Source organism: Solenopsis invicta, chromosome 5 (assembly GCF_016802725.1).
Source record: "Solenopsis invicta isolate M01_SB chromosome 5, UNIL_Sinv_3.0, whole genome shotgun sequence".
Classification (NCBI taxonomy): domain Eukaryota; kingdom Metazoa; phylum Arthropoda; class Insecta; order Hymenoptera; family Formicidae; genus Solenopsis; species Solenopsis invicta.
Genome location: NC_052668.1, coordinates 9,211,488 through 9,232,597, shown reverse-complemented (window position 1 = coordinate 9,232,597; position 21,110 = coordinate 9,211,488). Strand labels below are relative to the sequence as shown.

At 33.3% G+C, this 21,110-nt stretch overlaps 2 protein-coding genes across 3 annotated transcripts in view; both read left to right on the top strand.

Moving 5' to 3' along the window:
• The window catches only part of LOC105205509 (ras-related protein Rac1), a 48,808-nt gene that overhangs the window by 5,011 nt on the left and 22,687 nt on the right, over positions 1-21,110 (top strand). For both annotated transcript variants that reach the window (XM_011174880.3, XM_026138213.2), the window contains exon 2: positions 19,872-20,259. In XM_011174880.3, coding sequence (XP_011173182.1) covers positions 19,872-20,259 — 388 coding nt within the window. The remainder of the gene's footprint in view (positions 1-19,871; positions 20,260-21,110) is intronic.
• On the top strand, positions 7,397-9,992 carry LOC113004563. The gene has a single exon (XM_026138214.2). It carries the CDS (start codon positions 9,079-9,081, stop codon positions 9,523-9,525), a length of 447 nt encoding a protein of 148 aa, XP_025993999.1. The 5' UTR covers positions 7,397-9,078; the 3' UTR covers positions 9,526-9,992.

Below are 21,110 nucleotides of genomic sequence, written 5' to 3'. Positions count from 1 at the left end.
TTATAATTGAAAATGAATGATTCATTCTATTAACTCGTTTTTTCTTACGCTAGAAAATTACCTAACTTTATCTTGCAGAATAAATGTACTTTTTGAAAACCATTGAAATAACAATGTATTTTTTTTAAATACGTTCTATTACCTTTCAAAATTGGAAATATTTCTTTAATAGTTTTCCTTTCAAAACTACGAATTAAAAAAAAAACGTTTTTTTCGCGAGTATTCCATCTTTCTTGAATATTTCAAATATATTCAATTTCTCGATTCTCACATTTATTTATTCTTTTTTTTTTGTCTTTTAGCGTATTGATTAAAAAAAATTTTATGCATTAGATACCGAGATATACGCAATTGAAAATGGTCTGAGTGACGTACACCTATGTGTGGCAAAATATCGAATTTAATATAGTGTGTCAGCTGAGGTTTAAGACACATTTCCAAAAATAGTCTTAAAGACATTTTTTAGACGTCTTAAAGATTTTTTATGATCCGATTTTAGACTTTGAGTTGTCTAGGTAGGATATGTAGAGATAGTATGTTATCAATTATAGCGCAAAAACGGTATTTACAAATTTGCACAAAAATTAAAGAATATTGATAAATATAATACGAATTACCTAAAGCAAAAAAAAAAAAACAGAATAACTAGGCAAATATAAGTAAAATTTTATTGTATGAGTATAAATTAATTTGGTCCGTTTTTTTGTGGTCAAAAATTTTTTTCAGAACAAGTTGAATGAACAGATTAATCAAAGTATTGTCCATCACTAGCTACTACTTTGTCCCACTTCTCAGGCAATTTTTGAATTCCATTTCGAAAAAATGTTTCGTCTTTTGAAGCGATCCAAGTTAGGAGCCAATTTTCAATTTCTGCGAAAGAAGTGAACCGGTATCCTGCCAAATCGTGCTGCATTCGTCGGAATAACCAGTAATCAGATGGAGCGATGTTCGGCGAATACGGCGGGTGCGCTAAAATATCCCACTTGAGCGTTTCAAAATAAGTTTTGACGACTTTTGCGACATGAGATCAAGCATTATCATATAGTAGAATAACTTTGTCATGTCGTTCCTCGTATTCCGGCCGTTTTTCTCGTAATGCGCGTAACTCCCAATGATTCTGCAAGCTATTTCTGCGTTTGACTCGGATCTTCATCGAGTAATGCCTCCAATTCTTTGTCTTCGAATTTTTTTGGTTGTCCAGAGCGAGGCTTGTCTTTAACGCTGAAATCACCATTCTTGAAACGTCGAAACCATTTCCTACATGATTTATCAGTTGGAGCATTGTCACCATAAACTTCTACCAGCATTCGATGCGCTTCAGCTGCGCTTTTCTTCTAAGTAATACAGAAAACAAAAACTTCCTGCAAATGCTGCTTAGTTACTACAAAAGTTAACATATTCAACACAGTAAAAAACAAAGGTTTTGTATGAAACTCAAAGCGATATGTACTGAATATTATTGACAGATGTCTAACCTCTCTGAAATCACTGGAATCAGCTGTCACTATGACACATTCATAATAGCCAGAGTCATCTTTTGAAAATAGACCGAACTAATTTATACTTCTAATAGAAAGATTAGAATTTTTAGTAGTACAACACATATAGAGAATGAGTTGCGAATGCTGTCTTTTAACTCTTTATTTCCTAAATGTTCCATTAGAATATCGAGCTTTATTTTCGACATTTATTAATATTTTTTAAAATATTTTACAAAAAATTTATAAATACAATATTTATGTGTAACTTTCATAATTTGCAAAGATTATTGTCAATTCGATAGTGATGTGATGTTGTTGTTAGATGTACAGTTTACATGAAATGTTTGTGACCACGAACGACATAAATGACGTTTTTATCTCATATTTTCGGTATGTTTAGAATGTTTTCCTCCTTTTTTGACGATAATAAATTGCATAAATAAACTTTGTAATACAATTGTTTAGTGCTACGCTTGTTTTCGTTGAATTATTACATATATGAGGAACTAACTTTTGGCTAAGACTTGCGCGATAAAATTATCTTAAGAATTTGATGAATGTAATAAGAATGATTTGTTGTCTTTCTTATGGCAACGCAGATAGAACGAGGTTAAGTTTTTCAGTAAATATTGAATCTTTTCAAAAATATGCGAGAAGAATCCACAGTTAGACATCGCTAAATATATGATGGGTTACATGAAGTTGATATTGATATCTTACAAATACCTAAAGTTCTTCTGCTTGGTGTTTGAAATGTTAATTCTCTTTACATAGAAGATCTTAATCGACGTTGACAGCAAGCATTTGTTGCAAAATAAGAATTTTTTTCTATAAAAAAGAAAAAAGCTTTAGAAGTAAAAAAATTGGAATACAAATGTTTGAAAATTCTAGAAAATGCTCAGGAAAGAGCTTATGCACATAAACAAATTAAAGTTTTAAAACCATACATTTCCATAAACTATGTATTTAAACTTTATGTTCTCAAAATATTTAATTATTTAGCTATTTAAAAATATTATTCAGCCATCTTAGAATAAATAAATTACATTAGTTTTTACATTTTAAACAAGTCGTGTTTATATATAGCTTTTAAATCATTTTTTCTTGAGATTTGTGTTAAATATTTTTTGTGGTACTTAAAATACGTATTTCAATGTTTTATTTTGTTATTAGGTTTTATTTTATTATCAAAAACTTTTATAAGTTTTTGATAATAAGTAATAAATAAAATTGTTTTTAAATATTGAAATATTTATCTGTTTTCAATTATAATATAGTTTATATTTTATATTTTTGTTTTATTCAATGTTTAAGTAACATTTTATTCTTTTAATTCTTTGATAAATATATTATTCAGACTAACTTTATAATTAATAATACAATATTTTAATAGTTGATGTGTATTGTTCAATTAATATAATAATATCTTTTATTGTTCTAAATTAGTGTTGTATGTTTTATCATATTTTGACTTTTGTACTTCCGATATAAATCTATATACATATTCTAGACAGATTATTACATGGGAGATTAGTTGATGATTTTTTTTAGTACTTTTTTAAATTTAATATTTAACTCATAAGTGACTTTTTTTGTAGTAACTTGTTTAAAGAAAGTTAAAAAGCCCTGTGTAATAAAATAAATGTATTTTGAAGTTAAAAGTTGCATTCAAAATTCTATGATTTTACTTGGATGTTTTATAAAAATTTCTGGGAAATCCTGTAATTTTGAAGGAATGGATTTATAAATTTTGAGTGGACATCCTGAATTATAAAATTGGAACTTTTAATCATAATTATGTTATTATGCAATTTATAGTCAGAAATACCAAATATTTTTCCTTAGTGTTCAAATGTTTTAATTTATAAAGAATCTTACGAATTATACCTATTTAAATTTTTTTAGTTTAAATATTTTATGTGTTTAATTTCTTTATTTTTAGTACTTTGATGGATTTCAATGTCTTTATTTTAACTATTTATGGATTCAAGTTAAATACGCTAAAAAAATAACATTTTTGTTTTGAGAATATCTTTATTTTTAAAATGTTAAATATTGAAATGAGATTATAATATTAAATAGATATAACATTACGTAAAGAAATTTTTATCAAGAAAAATATATTTTTATTATTCAATAATAATTTTTGTGAGTTGAGAGGAAAGAATATAGAAAATCGCAACACACGCGCACGCACTTACGCACGCACATTAGTTTTAACTCCAAGAATTAGAATTAGAATTATTTTTTAATACTATTAAAAAAACCATACTTAATACCTAATATGTTTAGTACCTAATATGGTTAACTTGTTTGTATATTTTATTAGTCAAACTGGTGCGTACTCAGTGCGCACAAAATGAAATTTGGCATGAGCTTCAAGATAGTGTTGATTTTAATGTAAAACATACTGAATGCGCTTTAGTGCCGCCTAATAAATGGGTGGATGTATACTTTGTTTACTGCAAGAAATCTAGTTTCCCAGGGTGGACGAAAACTCGTCCGTTTCGCGTACGTTCTCTCCCAGAAGGAAAGCCTCTTGCTCAGATTTGTATATTTGCTTCTTTACAGCGAGTAGCATAAAAGCACCAATTTGATATATTAATATTAATTTTTTTTTTTGAGAAGTTACGTATTAGAATAGAATTTATTTACCTTTAGCATACAAAGCTAAGAAGGCGACTTGGTTTAGAGTTGATCCTTTTACATTCATTCATCCATACCTTTATATCCCGGTGCTAACTATACCTCCCTATACTTATTCTTTTACCTATCCTTAGTACAGCACTGCGCAACAATCCGCCCAGGCCAACAAACACTGTAACATATACAGCAAACATGTCCATCCGAACGAACTCCCGCATTGCACTGCACCTATATTTTCATCTGTGCCTAATTCTCTTTCCATTTTCTTTTGCGTATCCTCACATTTTTTTCTCTTTCTTTGTACCTTTATTCCTTGGTTTCTCCCTTTCTTCTTGGTTTTTCTTTCACCTCCTTTTTCTTTTTTTTCTCTTTCCTACTTCTTTTCCAAACATCCTTAATATTTTTATCAGTTTCTTTTTCATCCAGCTTTCCAGAGATTACTTACAAGGAGATGCTTTTAATTGCGAAATACGAAATGAGAAGAGCCTTAGTTTATTTGAAAAATGGGGTCGAGGGTATAAAAAGTGTCAGAGCGTTTGCGTGCATGGGCTTTTGTTTCAGAGAAATTGCATTTAACGTTTGACATTCGCCGCGCGGTACGATTGCGCGGTAGGTTAAAGCATGAAGCGCGGTGGCTGAGGAGATTAAGGTGCAATATGGGGTATGTAAACTATGACTGAGGAGACTAAGGTGCACTTCTTATTTTGCCCTCGGCGGCTACGTGAAGAGAGGTGTTTGAATCCTTGCAGTGCCAAATTTTTTTTTTCAATAATAGCTAAATTTATCAATTGTAAATAACTTTTATTATTCTTAGCAAGATATTAATTGTTATATATTATTTGTTACATGAAACAAAATGTAATAATTAGAAAGTTAGCATATTTATTCAAGTTTATTTATTTTTATTCATTATACAATTCTGACATTGCTGTATAATGTTGTGAGTGAAAAGCATTGGAAACAAATTGACTGTACACCATGAACATATAAAAGAATAGTGTGTTTTATAAGAATATTTAATATTATGTATGTTTACAGGAAAACATAATTGATTCACATTATTAAAAAATTTTGCGTTTGTGTGCTAACTTTGACGCGTACCAAGCAAATTGTAGCATATTTTTAAATTTCGGCGCAGATAATAAGTAGTGTGTTAACAATTGAATTTAAATTTCATCATATTGCGTATTTAATTCTGTTTTTATATACTAATTGTATATAATAATTGTATAATGAATAAAAATAAATAAACTTGAATAAATATGCAAACTTTCTGATTATTACATTTTGTTTTATGTAACGAATAATATATAACGATTAATATTTTACTAAGAATAATAAAAGTTATTTACAATTGATAAATGTAGCTATTATTGAAAAGAAAAAAATTTGGCACTGCGAGAATTCGAACACCTCTCTTCACGCGGCCACCGAGGGCAAAATAGGAGGTGCCCCTTAGTCTCCTCAACCATCGCGCTTTGTGCTTTAACCTACCGCGCAATCGTACCGCGCGGCGAATGCCAAACTTTACATGCAAATTTTTCTGAAACGAAAACCCATGCACGCAAACACTCTAACATTTTTTATACCTTTGACTTCTCCTCTTAAATAAACTAAGGCTCATCTCATTTCGTATTTTGCAATTGAAAGCATCTTCTTGTCAGTTCCTGTCTTTTCTGCATCTACCTTTGCTGTCTTGTGCCATACGATTGTTTCTATTTCCTTCTCCTTTTTTCTCCTTCTTTCTTCCTTCCTATTTTATCTTATTCTATTTCTTCTCTAACTTCTGTAGGCTCAATCTTCAAAGGCAAAAGATCTGGTTCCGTTCACTGTTTTTTAATAATCCACAGCCTTCTTTTCTTCTAATTCTTACTAAAATTCCGGTTCCTCTTTCCTTTCTCTTTACACCTCTGTCTTTTGTCCTATATATTTATTTTATATTTTTTCTTATTTGTTTCCTGTACCTCTTTTTCCATCCTTTATGCTTTATAACCTCAATCTCCAACTGCTGGTGATCTGAGTTTCCTTTGTCTCTTTTATATACCAAGCCTCTCAGGATCCTTAATTAACAATTACTTATACATTCATCTATATCTTTAGATTTTTTTTTTTTTTACATTTTCAACATCTCCGTACCTCTATACATTCTTTCCAATCTCCTTCCATTCATTCATTCTCTCATTTACAATATGCCATCCTTTCTTCATACACTCTTCTGCCAGATTTCTTGCGTTACCTGTCACATTTTTCTTCTTATAGCTGTTTCTGCTTTTGTTTCTATCATCTTATTTCTCTAATATTTCTCTTAATATTCTTTCTTTTTGCACACTGTTACTCTTTTTTGTTTTCCTTACCTTCCTTGTTTAATTCCGTTACCTTCCTACCTTACCGGCTCTCTCAGATTCTTCCGCCTTATTCTCCGCCTTAATCTATTCCTGTTCCTCTCTCTTATATCTTCTAATATCCTTACAATCCATTTCTCCTAATTTTGCCTTTAATTACCCGTCTTCTCTACCCGCCTACCTCTCTAGTTTATATCTTTTTACTTTCCTAATTTTTTTCTAATCTACTACAATACTCATACTTAGCCTCACTCTACCTTCATTCACATTTGCACGCCATTGCAGTACCTAACCAAGTCTGAGATGTTACATACTAACGAATAACATAATAGATTGAATTTGCAACAAATACAAACAAACCTACCCAAGTGTTACACTTCGATTTTGATGAGCTTTGAATATGTTGTATTCTAGGTCAAAATAAGAGACACGTAGTTTTTTATACGGGTCCATACGCACTTTTAGGGGGTAAAACACTCCTTTGAAAAAAATTCGTTTTTTCTTTTGAAGCGTATATTGTCGAAACTATAAGAGATAGAGAAAAATGTTCTAAATGAAAGTTGAATGGCTTGAAAAGTACTTTATAAAAGTGATAAAAACATTTTTAAAGTAGTAGAGAGAGATATTTTGACCGTTGCTGTATCAACACAAATTGAACCAGAATGTCTACTATGGTCGTAGCTAGGTCTTCGTGCTTGTATTGTCTATGTGATTTTATATACTTTCCTCAAGTTCAATGAACTGCGCGCCAAATTAATTTTCAGTCATAACACAATTCTAAATTGAACGAGATTAAGTAATATCACGTATTATTAAATATTAACTTTTTTCCCCTGAAAAAACTGTAAAAAAATTATTGTTGTTAAATATGTTTTAAGTTTTGATATAAGATAAATTTGTAATTTTTCAGAAATTTAGAAAAGGGGAATTTTAAGAAAAATGACATTTTTGAAAAATCTGAGCAAATTGTTATAAAGTACACAGAAATCCATAAAAAAATTAAAATAAAATTTTTATTTAACATAATAAATTTATAAAACATTTCAAGAATTTATGTCCACATATTGGAGATAGACATATTAACGATCCTACAGACAAATTTATACGTGCGCGTCTAATAGATAGTCACGTGCGTTTCAAACTTTGAACGTGTTTTTCTCGAAACTACGTTTTTTAAAATGGCGTGCAATATAACTCAACAAATATTCGATCAGTATAGCTGACAATGAAACGGTGCATGTTTATTTTTTACTAAATTCTTTACCGGAAGTGCCTATAAAACTTGCAAAAATATCCAAACTATTTTTTTACATGATAAAAATGAAAATTTTATGTGAAAATTTGACATTTTTTTTTTTAAATTGCGTAGAATTTTTATTTTAGTATTTTTTACTATTGGATTTAGGCACTTCAAGTGTGTAATTTTATTAAAAAGACAGATTTGTTCGATTTTTTATTTCACAATGAAATACTACATTACACGCCATTTGACCCCCTCAAAAACCAGGAATTGGAGAGCGTTATTACGTCGCCATATTTGAACTAATTTGGCTTAAAAATTTTTTTTTACTTGTACGAATTATATGAAATATGTGAGAAAAGTTATGGACTGTTCATTTAAAATCTTGTGCCGTAAAAAAATGTATGAAATTCAGCTTTTTTTGGCCGATTACATGACTTTTTCCCTTTAAACTTATTAGATACATTATTGTTTTGTGTATTATTATTACTATAGTACTTAATATGAAAATAATCTTTAATAAAAATATATTTGTATCATAGATTTAACTATTTCGTAAATCATAGACACCCAGATGTGTAATTTAAATTACAATTTTGATTTAATCACACTGAAATGTAGAGATTATTTTACCTGTTTAATTTTTTAATAATAAGCCCCAGCATGCCATATTTACATTTCTAGCACTGAGTAAGACGCTATGCTCTTCCTATGCTATCCCACTATGCTATCTGCATAAACAGACTTGAATGTTTGTTGTGAACAAAGTATAAGTAGTTACATGGTGAATTGAACAAATAATTAGTATATTGTACACTGTCAATGTGATTTGTTTGCAACAATTGACTACTCAATTTATGTAGTCTTTTGTTGACAGTGAAGTCAACGTACAACAAAAGTAGAATTTTTATTATTATGTTTTTCATGATTTAATATTTTATGAGAAAATTACTTTCTATAATTATTAAACGATTATTAATCTCCGCAGTTAATATTACAAATGCAAATCAATAAGTACCCATGTTTGAAGGCGGAGTTGCTGATGCAAATTAGCACGTGTATCGTGTACTACCATCTTTAAAACGTCAAAATTTCAGAATGCGATAGTTTTGATTTGACAGCAATTTGTAATAAGCGTGTTTGATGTTTTTCGATACACTGGAAAGACAGCAATATCAATCCGTGATTTATTTTTTATTTTTGGACGGAAAAACGTGCGAAGAAATAAAAACGAAGTTGGATGTCGTCTATGAACCCTTTATCATCTATAGCGTATTCGATTTAAAGTTGTCTGTTCTTTTTAGCTGCATTTTTTTGCATAATTTATCTTTTTTTTGTAACTAAAAAGAACAAACCATTGACTCAGAGTATGATCGAGTTAACAAATCGAATACACTATATGACAAATGTCAGATATTTGTTCAATGAATTCAAACGTGGTCGTTCATCTGTTTTTGATGAGGAGCGCCCAGTCCGCCTGGCAAACGTGGTTACCAAGGAAATTGTTGAAAAGGTCTACGATATGATTCTTGCTGATCGTCGAATGAAAGTGTGTAAAGTAGCAGAGGCCGTAGGCGTGTCGTACGGAACGGCATTCAATATTTTGCACGATAACTTGGGAATGAAAAAGTTATTGGTCGGATGGGTGCTACGATTGCTTACGGTGAACAACAAGTGTATGCGCCTATTAATTTCGAAGCAGTGTTTGGAGCTGTTTAAGCGCAATTTGCAGGAGTTTTTGCATCGAGTCGTAACCGTTGATGAAACATGGATTCATCACTACACACCGGAGTCCAAGGAACAGTCAAAACAGTGAACTTCACTCAACAAACATACTCTGAAGAAGACTGTCTCATCGGCCAGAAAAGTGATAGCCACTGTTTTTTAGAATGCGTAAGGCGAGATCTTCATCAACTATTTGGAAAGGGGAAAAACTATCATAGAGCAGTACTGTGCTGATTCATTAGACCGATTCGATGTTGAATTGAAGAAAAAATGGCCTTATTTGGCAAAAAATATTTCTGTTCTACTTCGACAATGCACCAGCTCACTTCTCCGCAGCAGCCACAGTTAAATTGCGCTATGAATTGCTATTGCACTCTCCGGATTTGGTTCCATGCGACTTCTTCCTATTATTAAACTTGAAAAAATGGCTAAGTGGGAAGAGATTTACATCAAATGAGAATGTCATTGACGAAATAGGCCTATTTTGCAGAGTTTGACGAGTCGTATTTTTCGAACGGGTTAGGAAAATGGCAGGGGTGTTGGGAAAAGTGTATTCTATTAAAAGAGAATTATATTGAAAAATTAAAAAATTTTGTGAAAAATTTGCGTCTAACATGGGTACTTATTGATTTGCCCTCGTATTATAATTTTACATTTATGCTTTGCAATACACTGTAGTAAATTTATATTTTTATTATAACGTCTTGTTTATAATTGTAGAAAGAAAACTTTATAAGGTAGGATCAATATGGCCTACATTAATAATGAGTATATGCACTTGTTTTTTTTGGGGGTGGGGAGATTTTTAATAGGAGTATAAATAAGTTTCCGCCGTTTCACAAAAAATGGCGCCACTAGTATGTTATGGTTGAAATTGTCTGTTGTGAAACGTTATATCGTAAGGTTGGACATCTGGCAACAACATAACCTTAATATTAGCGATTTTGTATCAGCATCATATATCTTTTTTCGTGCGAAAATGTCGAGTTTTGAGCCGAATAAGCGTCATTTGCGGGAGCTTTTGATTTACTTCTTTAATTTGAAGAAATCTACAGCCGAGGTGCATCGATTGCTTGTAGAAACATGGTGAGGCTGCCTTAAGTGAGAGAAGTTGCCGTGAGTGGTTTCACAAGTTTAAGAATGATGAATTTGACGTCGAAGACAAAGAACGTAGCGAAAGGCCGAAAGTGTACGAAGACGCAGAATTGGAAACATTAGATGAAGATTCGTGCCAAACGCAAAAAGCACTTGCACTTATATTAGGAGTGACTCAACCAGCAATTTCACATCGCTTAAAATTATTGGGAATGATTTAAAAACAAGGAAACTGGGTTCCATATGAACTGAAGCCGAGAAACGTTGAACGCCGATTTTTCACATGTGAAATGCTGCTTGCCAGGCATAAATGAAAGGGTTTTTTGCATCGTATAGTCACTGGTGATGAAAAATGGATCCACTACGATAACCCAAAGAAGAAGAAATCATGGGGACCACCTGGCTATGCTTCAACATCGACAGCCAAGCCGAACATTCATGGAAAAAAGCTCATGTATTTGGTGGGATCAGCTTGGTGTCGTGTATTATGAGTTGCTCAAATCGAATGAAACCATTACTGGGGCTCTCTACCGAACACAATTGATGAGATTGAGCCGGGTATTCAAGGAAAAACGTGCCCACTACTATTCCAGACACGACAAAGTTATTCTTCTGCATGATAATGCTCGTTCACATGTTGCGACGCCGGTCAAAACCTACCTGGAAACACTCAATTGGGAAGTTTTACCCTACCCGCCGTATTCACCAGACATTGCTCCTTCTGATTACTACCTGTTTCGATCGATGGCGCATGGCCTGTCTGAGCAACACTTCACATCATATGAAGATACAAAAAATTGGGTCGATTTGTGGATAGCTTCAAAAGATGAAGCATTCTTCCGACGCGGTATCCGTATGCTGCCAGAAAAGATGGGAAAAAGTGGCTAGCGATGGACAATACTTCGAATAAAACATTAGGTACCGTGTTCTTTCACAATAAATGCCCAATTTTTGATAAAAAAACGGCGGAAACTTATTTATTCTATCCTAATATTACTCCGGATTATAAATTTTAATTTATCTACTAAACTATGATTCATAAATCATGATTGTAAGGGGAAGAAGTTAAGATAAGTCAATTTTTACTTAATGAACATTGATAAAAATAATTCTTTGTATATTTTTATATGTCAATAAATACGTCATTATATTAATAAATTTATAAATGTAATATAGGATTACTTTAGCCATTATCCATTGCATCACATTATCTATTTTATCAACACTTTTTGTAGAAAAGAATAACAATTAGTCTATATTGAGTACATACATATGTATCCAATATGGTATTTGTTTTAAAAATCTCTCCACTTACATGAATATTTGGAATTGTTCTGTAGTTTAAATTTATGTTGAGAAATGTTTTCTATTTTTGAATTTAGCAAAAAATTATAAAAAATTGTAAATCTTAGGTAAATCATAAAGGGTACAGTTACTCTATCATAAAAACAAATTGTTAAAAAACACAAATTTAACAAATTGGTCGGAATAACGAGTTAAATGATTCTGGATGTTGATTAAACTTTTATTACGATAAGCATAAACACAATTAATTTGGTATGTTTCGGTTATACTTATAATTAGCCTTCCTCGGCCGATATAAATAATTTAAATAAACATGTTGAAAAATTTCTTTTTATAAATGACGAGCGAAAAAGGAAGGAAATATGATAAGTACAGCTGCTCAATACGCAGTTTAAAGGTTGTTACATCGTTGCTCACGTAATGCTGTTATAGTTGGAGGATCGGTGACACCTCCCGGCTTTTTATTGTGTACACAGATTCACTAATCCGTTTCGTCATTTATTGATAATGTAAGAATGATGTCAAAATCCGAACTCGTCAAGTGATGAACAGCGACACTAAGGTGGATTCATATGCAATACTTGATGACGGTAATTAGCGAAAGTTGTCTGCGCAATAAAAGGAAAAATAAAATTATACATAAAATAATACGACTCACTACCGCATAAGATAAATGAAAACTTACTGTAATGTATATCTTGAAAAACAAAAATTATGTGAGCGAATATAAACAGCTAATGATTTTACTGCCGTGACAGACTAAGCACAAATGAGGCAGAGCGGTAAACGAGGTTGATATTCTGTATCTCTGTTTTTGACTGAGTCAAGCAAATGAAAATATGTATCATGTAGAAGTTTTGTATCTTTTTGAGAGTTAGTTTGCAGTTTAATCTGTATCATTTCTGAAACTAATCTTTTTCTAAAATTTCTGAGTCGAGAATTTTTATTTTTTCCCAGTGAAAGGTTTGATTGTAGTTTAGTCGATGTTCGGTAACTACAGAATGTTTCAAAGGATCGAGCTTTATGTTGTTTATATGTTTTCTCACTCTGGTCCTCAATTGTCTCATTGTCTGACCCACATATGTAGCATCGCAATCATAATCGATTTTATAGACATTGTTATTGCAGATATAATTTGTTTTATTGTTGTGTACTTTGATAACGTTACTCATTTCTTTTATGTACCTAAAGCTTACAGTGAGTGCATTTTTGTTTATTAAAGATGCAGTTATCTCAAATACGTTTTGGATGTAGGGGATAACAAAAAATTTTGTGTTTTTTTTATTGTCTTGATTTTGAGTGGATGCATTCTCAACAGAATTTAGTGATAGTTTTGTGATAATTTATTGCTTCTATTTACAATATGTCTGAATATAAAATTACAGGATATCCATTTTCTAACAGCAAATTTACAATTACTTCTAAGTTTTTTTGATGAAAGGTAGGATGTGATAACAAGATTGCTCTGTCTACCAAATTGAAAATAATATCAATTTTTTGTCGTAACGGATGTTGGGATAAAAATGATAAATAACGTCCAGAGAAAGTGAGGATTCATCCACTCAGAATCAAGACAATGAAGAAGACACAAAAAAATTTTTTGTCATCCCCTACATCCAGAACATATTTAAGATAACTATATCTTTAATAAACAAAAATGCACTCACTGTTAGCTTTAGATGTATCGAAAAAATGAGTAACGTTATCAAAGTACACTAAGATAAAACGAATTGTATCTGCAATAACAATGTCATCTATAAAATTGATTATAATGATTGCGATGCTACATATGTGGTCAGACAATAAGACAATTGAGGACCAAAGTGAGAAAACATGAACAACATAAAGCTCGATCCTTCAAAACATTCTGTAGTTACAGAACATCGAATAAACTACAATCACACCTTTGGCTGGGAAAAAATAAAAATTTTTGACTTAGAACCAAATTTTAGAAATAGATTAGTTTCAGAAATGATACATAATAAACAGCAAACTAACTCTCAAAAAGATACAGAACTTCTACATGATACATATTGTTATGATCGTTATTCGGCTAAGCTTGAGAAGCTGTCCGAAGAAACATCGGTTAGACGGAAGAAGCGCGGCTTTTGTTCTGTTTTGGGACGCGAAGCTGTCAAGCAATATTTAAATAATTTTGATACGAATTAATTGTACATAGTCATTTTGATTAAAGTCAGTGTTTTTTTTTATAAAAGAGTGTTTAATGATTTTGTGTTGTCCGTTTGTTTTTCCCTTCGCGAATGTTTTGTGTGCTCGTCTCGTCGAGTACAACATTTTGGGGGCTCGTCCGACTATTCTCGGACCATTTTCAAGGATATGAAAATGAATCAGCAGAATCAAGAAAGCAAATTTGCACGCGTTTGGTGAAATGTCAGAGCCCTCGCGTGGAGACGGCGGAGACAGAAGCTGTACTTTGTTCAATTTGAGAGGTGCTGAGGAAGATGCGTGAGGAGCAATCCATTTGTACAACGTTGGAAGGAGTTAGTGACGTTATTTTGTCAACGCGATAGAGAGCTACGTCTTTGGAAGATACAGCTAAGTCCTTCCAAAAATGTTTATTTACGTGCGGGAAGTTTTGCTTTGAATATTGGAGACGTGTTGTGTCCGCGTTGCTTGTGCGCGAGGAGTTTCGCGTTGGAAGAACGAGGGGACGCGTTGCGTTCGCATTGTTTTGGCACGTCTTTGGTTGAGGAAGAAAATATTCTTGTCAAACGCATTTTACGCTTGTATTTACATCTATTGATTTTTATTGTTTTAATTGACGCATGACGTATCGTTTCCTCTTAAAATTTTTTTAAGTAAATAGAGAGAGTTATAGTTTTAGCTTAAAATTTCTTTGCGGAATTGAAATTTTGTCTTGGGGGGGGGGGAGACGTTCTCTCGTTTCTTTTTCTTCCTGGAGGGTATTGGATTGAGAATGACACGGGCGACGCTCGGTAACCTGTGGCAGGAGCCCGGGATAAAGCAGGAAGTCGTGCTATCCTGGAAGTCCACGTCTTGGAGGACGGGTTGAAAGTATCGTTCTTTCTTTGGAAACTGAAAATAAGTTTTGATTTTTTTTTTTTAGAATTTCTTGGATTGGCACAAGGGAATAGATTTGCAACGAATAGTGTTCAGTTTCCCGAAGCAGAGGCCCGGGTGAGAGCAGAAAGTCGTCATTTTTGTTTGATATTGCTTGAATCAACGCTCGGTAATCTGTGGCAGAAGCCCAGGGTAGAGCAGAAGGTCGTCAAGTGGATTGTGATTGCAGACGCAGACGACGCTCGGTAACCTGTGGCAGGAGCCCACGGTAGAGCAGTAAGTTGTCATTTTGGTCTGAATTGCAGAGGATAATGTTCGGTTACCCGTGGCAAAAGCTGGGAATGGAGCAGAAGAGTCTAAGATTTGTTATTCTGCCAGAAAGGTGTTGGTTTGGGAGTGACACTGGCGACGCTCGATAACTTGTGGTAGGAGCCCGGGGTAGAGCAAGAAGTCGTCGAGCTTCCCTAGAAATCTTTGCCTTGGGAGATGAGTTCTAAAGATTGTTTTTTTGTCAGGAGCTGAGAGTGAACTTCGATTCTTTTTCTTCTGAATCGCAAAGGACGGCGCTTGGTAACTTAAGACAAGAGCCTAGGGTAGAGCAGAAAGTTGTCAGATTTGAGTTTTTTGCGGGAAAATTTTATCTTAGAATTTTGTTTAATATATAAGAGAAAAGAATTATTGATTTTAAAGTTTTTTCTTGCAGGGTTTTGTTATTTAGAATTGAGTACTCATCGGATTTTGTTTTTTTTTGTTTTAGTTATAAGGATCTTTTGAGACAACGTTTTTTATGTGAAGGATCACTATAGTACTTTTTTTAAAGAAGACTGCCTCGTTCCGGGTTTTTGAGCCGTGGTTTTTCCCGTGGGACTGAGGGCAAATGCCGAAGCAGGAGCTTCATGAGTCTTTTAAGACGTTGGGACACTGTAGATACCCCCATCTTGCTCGAAGTTTTCGATGAAAGAAGATTTCTTTTGGTTATTTTTTGAGAGAGGAGGATTTCTTCAATTAGCAAAAATTCCAGTAGTGTCGTTTGGATCCAAGGAAGAGTCGGAATCTTGTAAGCAATAACATTCAGATGGGTTTTAGAGACAACAAGAGGTCTGGAGATGTAAGAAGACTTTGTGCTTGTCGGGACAAGTTTTAAAAAAGGGGAGCAGTGTTATGCCCGTTCTTCAGCTGAGTTTGAGAAGCTGGCTGAGAAGAAACATCGATTAGACAGAAGAAACGCGGCCGGCTTTGGTTCTCTTTTGGGACGCGAAGCTGTCAAGCGATATTTAAATAATTCCGCTACGAATTGTACATAATTATTTTGATTAAAGTCAGTGTTTCTTTTCGTAAAAGAGTGTCTAATGATTTTGTGTTTGTTCTTCCCTTTGCGAGTGTTTTGTGTGCTCGTCTCGTCAAGTACAATATTTTCATTTGTTTGACTCTGTCAAAAACAGAGATATAGAATATCAATCTTGTTTACCGCTCTGCCTCATTTGTGCTTGGTCTGTCAATAAAATCGTTAGCCATTTATATTTGCTCACATAATTTTTGTTTTTCAAGATGTACATTACAGTAAGTTTTAATTTATCTTATGCGGTAGTGAGTCGTATTATTTTATATATAATTTTATTTTTCCTTTTATTGTACAGACAACTTTTGCTAATTACCGTCATCAAGTATTGCATATGAATCCATGTTAGTGCCGCTGTTTATCATGTAGTCATTTGACGAGTTCGGATTTTGACGTCTTTCTTACATTGTCAATAAATGAAGAGATGGATTAGTGAATCTGTTCTCACAATAAAAAGCGTCGCCGGGAGGTGTCACGGATTCTCCAGCTATAACAACATTACGTGAGCAACGATGTAATAATCTTTGAACTGCATATTGAGCGGCTGTACTTTTCATATTTTCTTTGTTTTTTGTTTGTCATTTGTAAAAGGAAATTTTTCAACATGTTTATTTAAATTATTAATATCGGCTGAGAAAGGCTAATTGTAAGTATAACCGAAACGTACCGAATTAATTGCGTTTATGCTTGTTATTGTAATAAAGATTTAATTGACATCTAGAATTATTTAACTCGTCATTCTGACCAATTTCTTAAATTTATGTTTTTTAACGTTGATACAAGCGTTTCTATTATCTATTACTGTTTAAAACAAATTATATCTTTTAGATCACTGCTATTAAAATAAAAGTGTATTTTGCTAGAATTTAGAAGATTATTAAATTTTTTAAAGAAGAATATACAGGGTGGTGAAGAAGTACCGGAACGGCGAAATATCTCGAAAACTAAATATTTTAGAAAAAAGTGTTTCAGATGAAAGTTGTAGGATTTTAAAAGATCTATTTACTGATTTTATTTGTTTGACCTTGGATGGCGTCGCCAAGGTCAAGTCAAAATCACATTAACTTTTTTAAATGAAACACCCTATTTTTATTTTAAAATCTAATAGTGTTAAGAGCTTTACAAAACACTATAAATAAGTTTATTTTTGTTGAGTACTTTTTGAGTTATGAGGCTTAAAGCTTACAGTACACTGTAGCTTTTAAGCTTTACAACTCGGAAAATACTTAATGAAAAATAACTTCTGATTGAAATTTACAGGGTTCCAATGGTATCACAAAATTTACCACGTAACACAAAAAATGCCCATTGTATTAGGAGTATAAATAAGTTTCCGCCGTTTTTTATCAAAAATTTGGCATTTATTGTGAAAGAACACGGTACCTAATGTTTTATTCGAAGTATTGTCCATCGCTAGCCACTACTTTTTTCCATCTCTTCTGGCAGCATACGGATACCGCGTCGGAAGAATGCTTCATCTTTTGAAGCTATCCACAAATCGACCCAATTTTTTGTATCTTCATATGATGTGAAGTGTTGCTCAGACAGGCCATGCGCCATCGATCGAAACAGGTAGTAATCAGAAGGAGCAATGTCTGGTGAATACGGCGGGTGGGGTAAAACTTCCCAATTGAGTGTTTCCAGGTAGGTTTTGACCGGCGTCGCAACATGTGGACGAGCATTATCATGCAGAAGAATAACTTTGTCGTGTCTGGAATAGTAGTGGGCACGTTTTTCCTTGAATACCCGGCTCAATCTCATCAATTGTGTTCGGTAGAGAGCCCCAGTAATGGTTTCATTCGATTTGAGCAACTCATAATACACGACACCAAGCTGATCCCACCAAATACATGAGCTTTTTTCCATGAATGTTCGGCTTGGCTGTCGATGTTGAAGCATAGCCAGGTGGTCCCCATGATTTCTTCTTCTTTGGGTTATCGTAGTGGATTCATTTTTCATCACCAGTGACTACACGATGCAAAAAACCCTTTTGTTTATGCCTGGCAAGCAACATTTCACATGTGAAAAATCGGCGTTCAACGTTCCTCGGCTTCAGTTCATATGGAACCTAGTTTCCTTGTTTTTGAATCTTTCCCAATGATTTTAAGCGATGTGAAATTGCTGGTTGAGTCACTCCTAATGTAAATGCAAGTGCTTCTTGCGTTTGGCACGAATCTTCATCTAATAATGTTTCTAATTCTACGTCTTCGTACACTTTTGGCCTTCCGCTACGTTCTTTGTCTTCGACGTCAAATTCACCGTTCTTAAACTTGTGAAACCACTCACGGCAACTTCTCTCACTTAAGGCAGCCTCACCATATGCTTCTACAAGCAATCGATGCACTTTGGCTGTAGATTTCTTCAAATTAAAGAAGTAAATCAAAAGCTCCCGCAAATGACGCTTATCCGGCTCAAAACTCGACATTTTCGCACGAAAAAAGATATATGATGCTGATACAAAATCGCTAATATTAAGGTTATGTTGTTGCCAGATGTCCAACCTTACGATATAACGTTTTATAACAGACAATTTCAACCATAACATACTAGTGGCGCCATTTTTTGTGAAACGGCGGAAACTTATTTATACTCTTAATACTATTTTGGGGTGGCCGGGGTGTGGGGGGGGACAAAAAAATCTTGAATGCAATGTGGAGGCATTGAAATCAATTTCAACCGTATTTGTCATCCAAACTTTGAGCAAGAACCTGGAAACGAAAAACTAAGAACACATGCGCTGTCAACGGCAGTGCTACGGTTTTGGGAATAATTCATGCTTTAATTTATCGGTTGACCGATTAAGCGAGCACGGATCATCAGAGGATGAATGTCGTTTCTTGAATTACGCGAACCGCGAACAACTACTCTTAATACCGCTTTGCAAGTACGTGACAGTCCGGAAAGTTTTTCTCACGTCCTCGTCGTGGGCCCTACGGTACAGCGAAATCTCAATGTTTAAATGATCATAACTCTGTACAAAAAGTTGTAGAGACCTCGGTGACATTGCGTTGTTTTTATTTTGAAAAAGCCTTTCAAACGAGCTCTCACACGACCCTACATTGTATTTAATATTTTTTTGCCCTTCCCTTTCCCTTTGGGGGTGATAAAATGGGCGTTTTTAGTGTTATGTAGTAAATTTTATGACACTATTGTAACCCTGTAAATTTTCATCAGAAGTTATTTTTCATTAAATACTTCCGAGTTGTGAGGCTTCAAAGTTAGTGTTCTGTAACGTTCAAGCTTCATAACTTGAAAAGTACTTAACGAAAATAAACTTATTTATAGTGTTTTGGAAAGCTCTTGACATCAGCTATTAGATTCTGGAATCAAAAATAGTGTTTAAAAAAGTTAATGTGATTTTGATATGACCTTAGCGACGCCATCCAAGGTCAAATTGATAAGATTAGTAAATAGATCTTTTAAAATCTTATAACTATTATCCGAAATACTTTTTTTTTAAATGTTTAATTTTTGAGATATTTTGATATTTTTGTACTTTTTCTCCATTCTATGCGTATAAGCAGGGTTATCATTGTTTTATATATAAGTAAGAATAGTAACAAGATAGTAATTCCTTATTAATTTGTTCATAATTTTAGTAAGATAATTAATGGTTGACTATGCATCTTAATTGTTAATTTCTGTTTCTTTTCCAGTGCGGTGGGTAAAACGTGTTTATTGATAAGCTATACCACTAATGCATTTCCCGGGGAGTACATTCCAACGGTGTTTGATAACTACTCCGCGAACGTGATGGTTGATGGGAAACCGATTAATCTTGGTCTATGGGACACGGCGGGCCAGGAAGATTACGACAGATTACGTCCGCTGTCTTATCCACAAACTGATGTTTTTCTGATTTGCTTTTCTTTGGTCAACCCGGCGAGTTTTGAGAATGTGCGCGCCAAGTGGTATCCTGAAGTACGTCATCATTGTCCTGCCACTCCGATTATTTTGGTTGGCACTAAGCTAGATCTGCGCGAGGACAAGGAGACCATCGAGCGTCTGAAAGACAAGAAATTAGCCCCTATTACTTACCCTCAGGTTTGTTTCAGCTTTGTTGTTTTTCATAATGCGATCATGAAAAGATTTGGGCCCATATTCTTAATTTATTTTTATAGATAAAATTTGCCTTTATGCATGTAGTTTACACAGCGTTTAAATGGTTATCGTTACTCATTACTGATTCTCAAAAGTAACTCGTTACTGTTACATAAAAAGTAACGATTTTGTCTGTTACTTTTTAAATGTTAAAATTGTTTGGAACATTGTAATCATCTGGCCTTGACTATTTGCCGCGACTATATTGAATTTGTAATGTCATAAGCGAAAAATTATAGGTAAACATTTTTGTTGTGGTATTTGTAAATAAACAATTTGGATAAAACAGAATAACAAGATTGCTTTGAAATAGTTGTTTAAAAACTGGGTCTCGACTTTTCTCCTCTAACAATCAGTAAATAGTCGTAAGAAGTACTTTTACTAAATTGAAGCTTATTCAAACAGGAAAACACGGACAGCTGTTGAAAGAAATGAAAAATATGCTTTTATATATTAAATTCCAAAAAACTGCTTGTGACCCACTTTTAGGAATTTGTTAAATACGAGACAAATCACATTTTCACAATGAAACACATAATAACGAAATAACATGCAAGACAAAATTTCATTGTCAACCTGTTACGTTTTATGTCTATTAGTTCTAATTTTTTTTATGACAGTATGTTGTTACTGTCAACGCAGAGTTCTTGGCTGAGGAATCAAGAATCTTTATTCTTACTAGCCATGGTAGGGTCACTTGCGTTCGAGCAAAATTTTCCGCGTTGTGTGCGCCGATAGAGTACGTACAGTACAGCTTATATTTAGGCGCTTATACACCGCCTAAAAGAAACTTT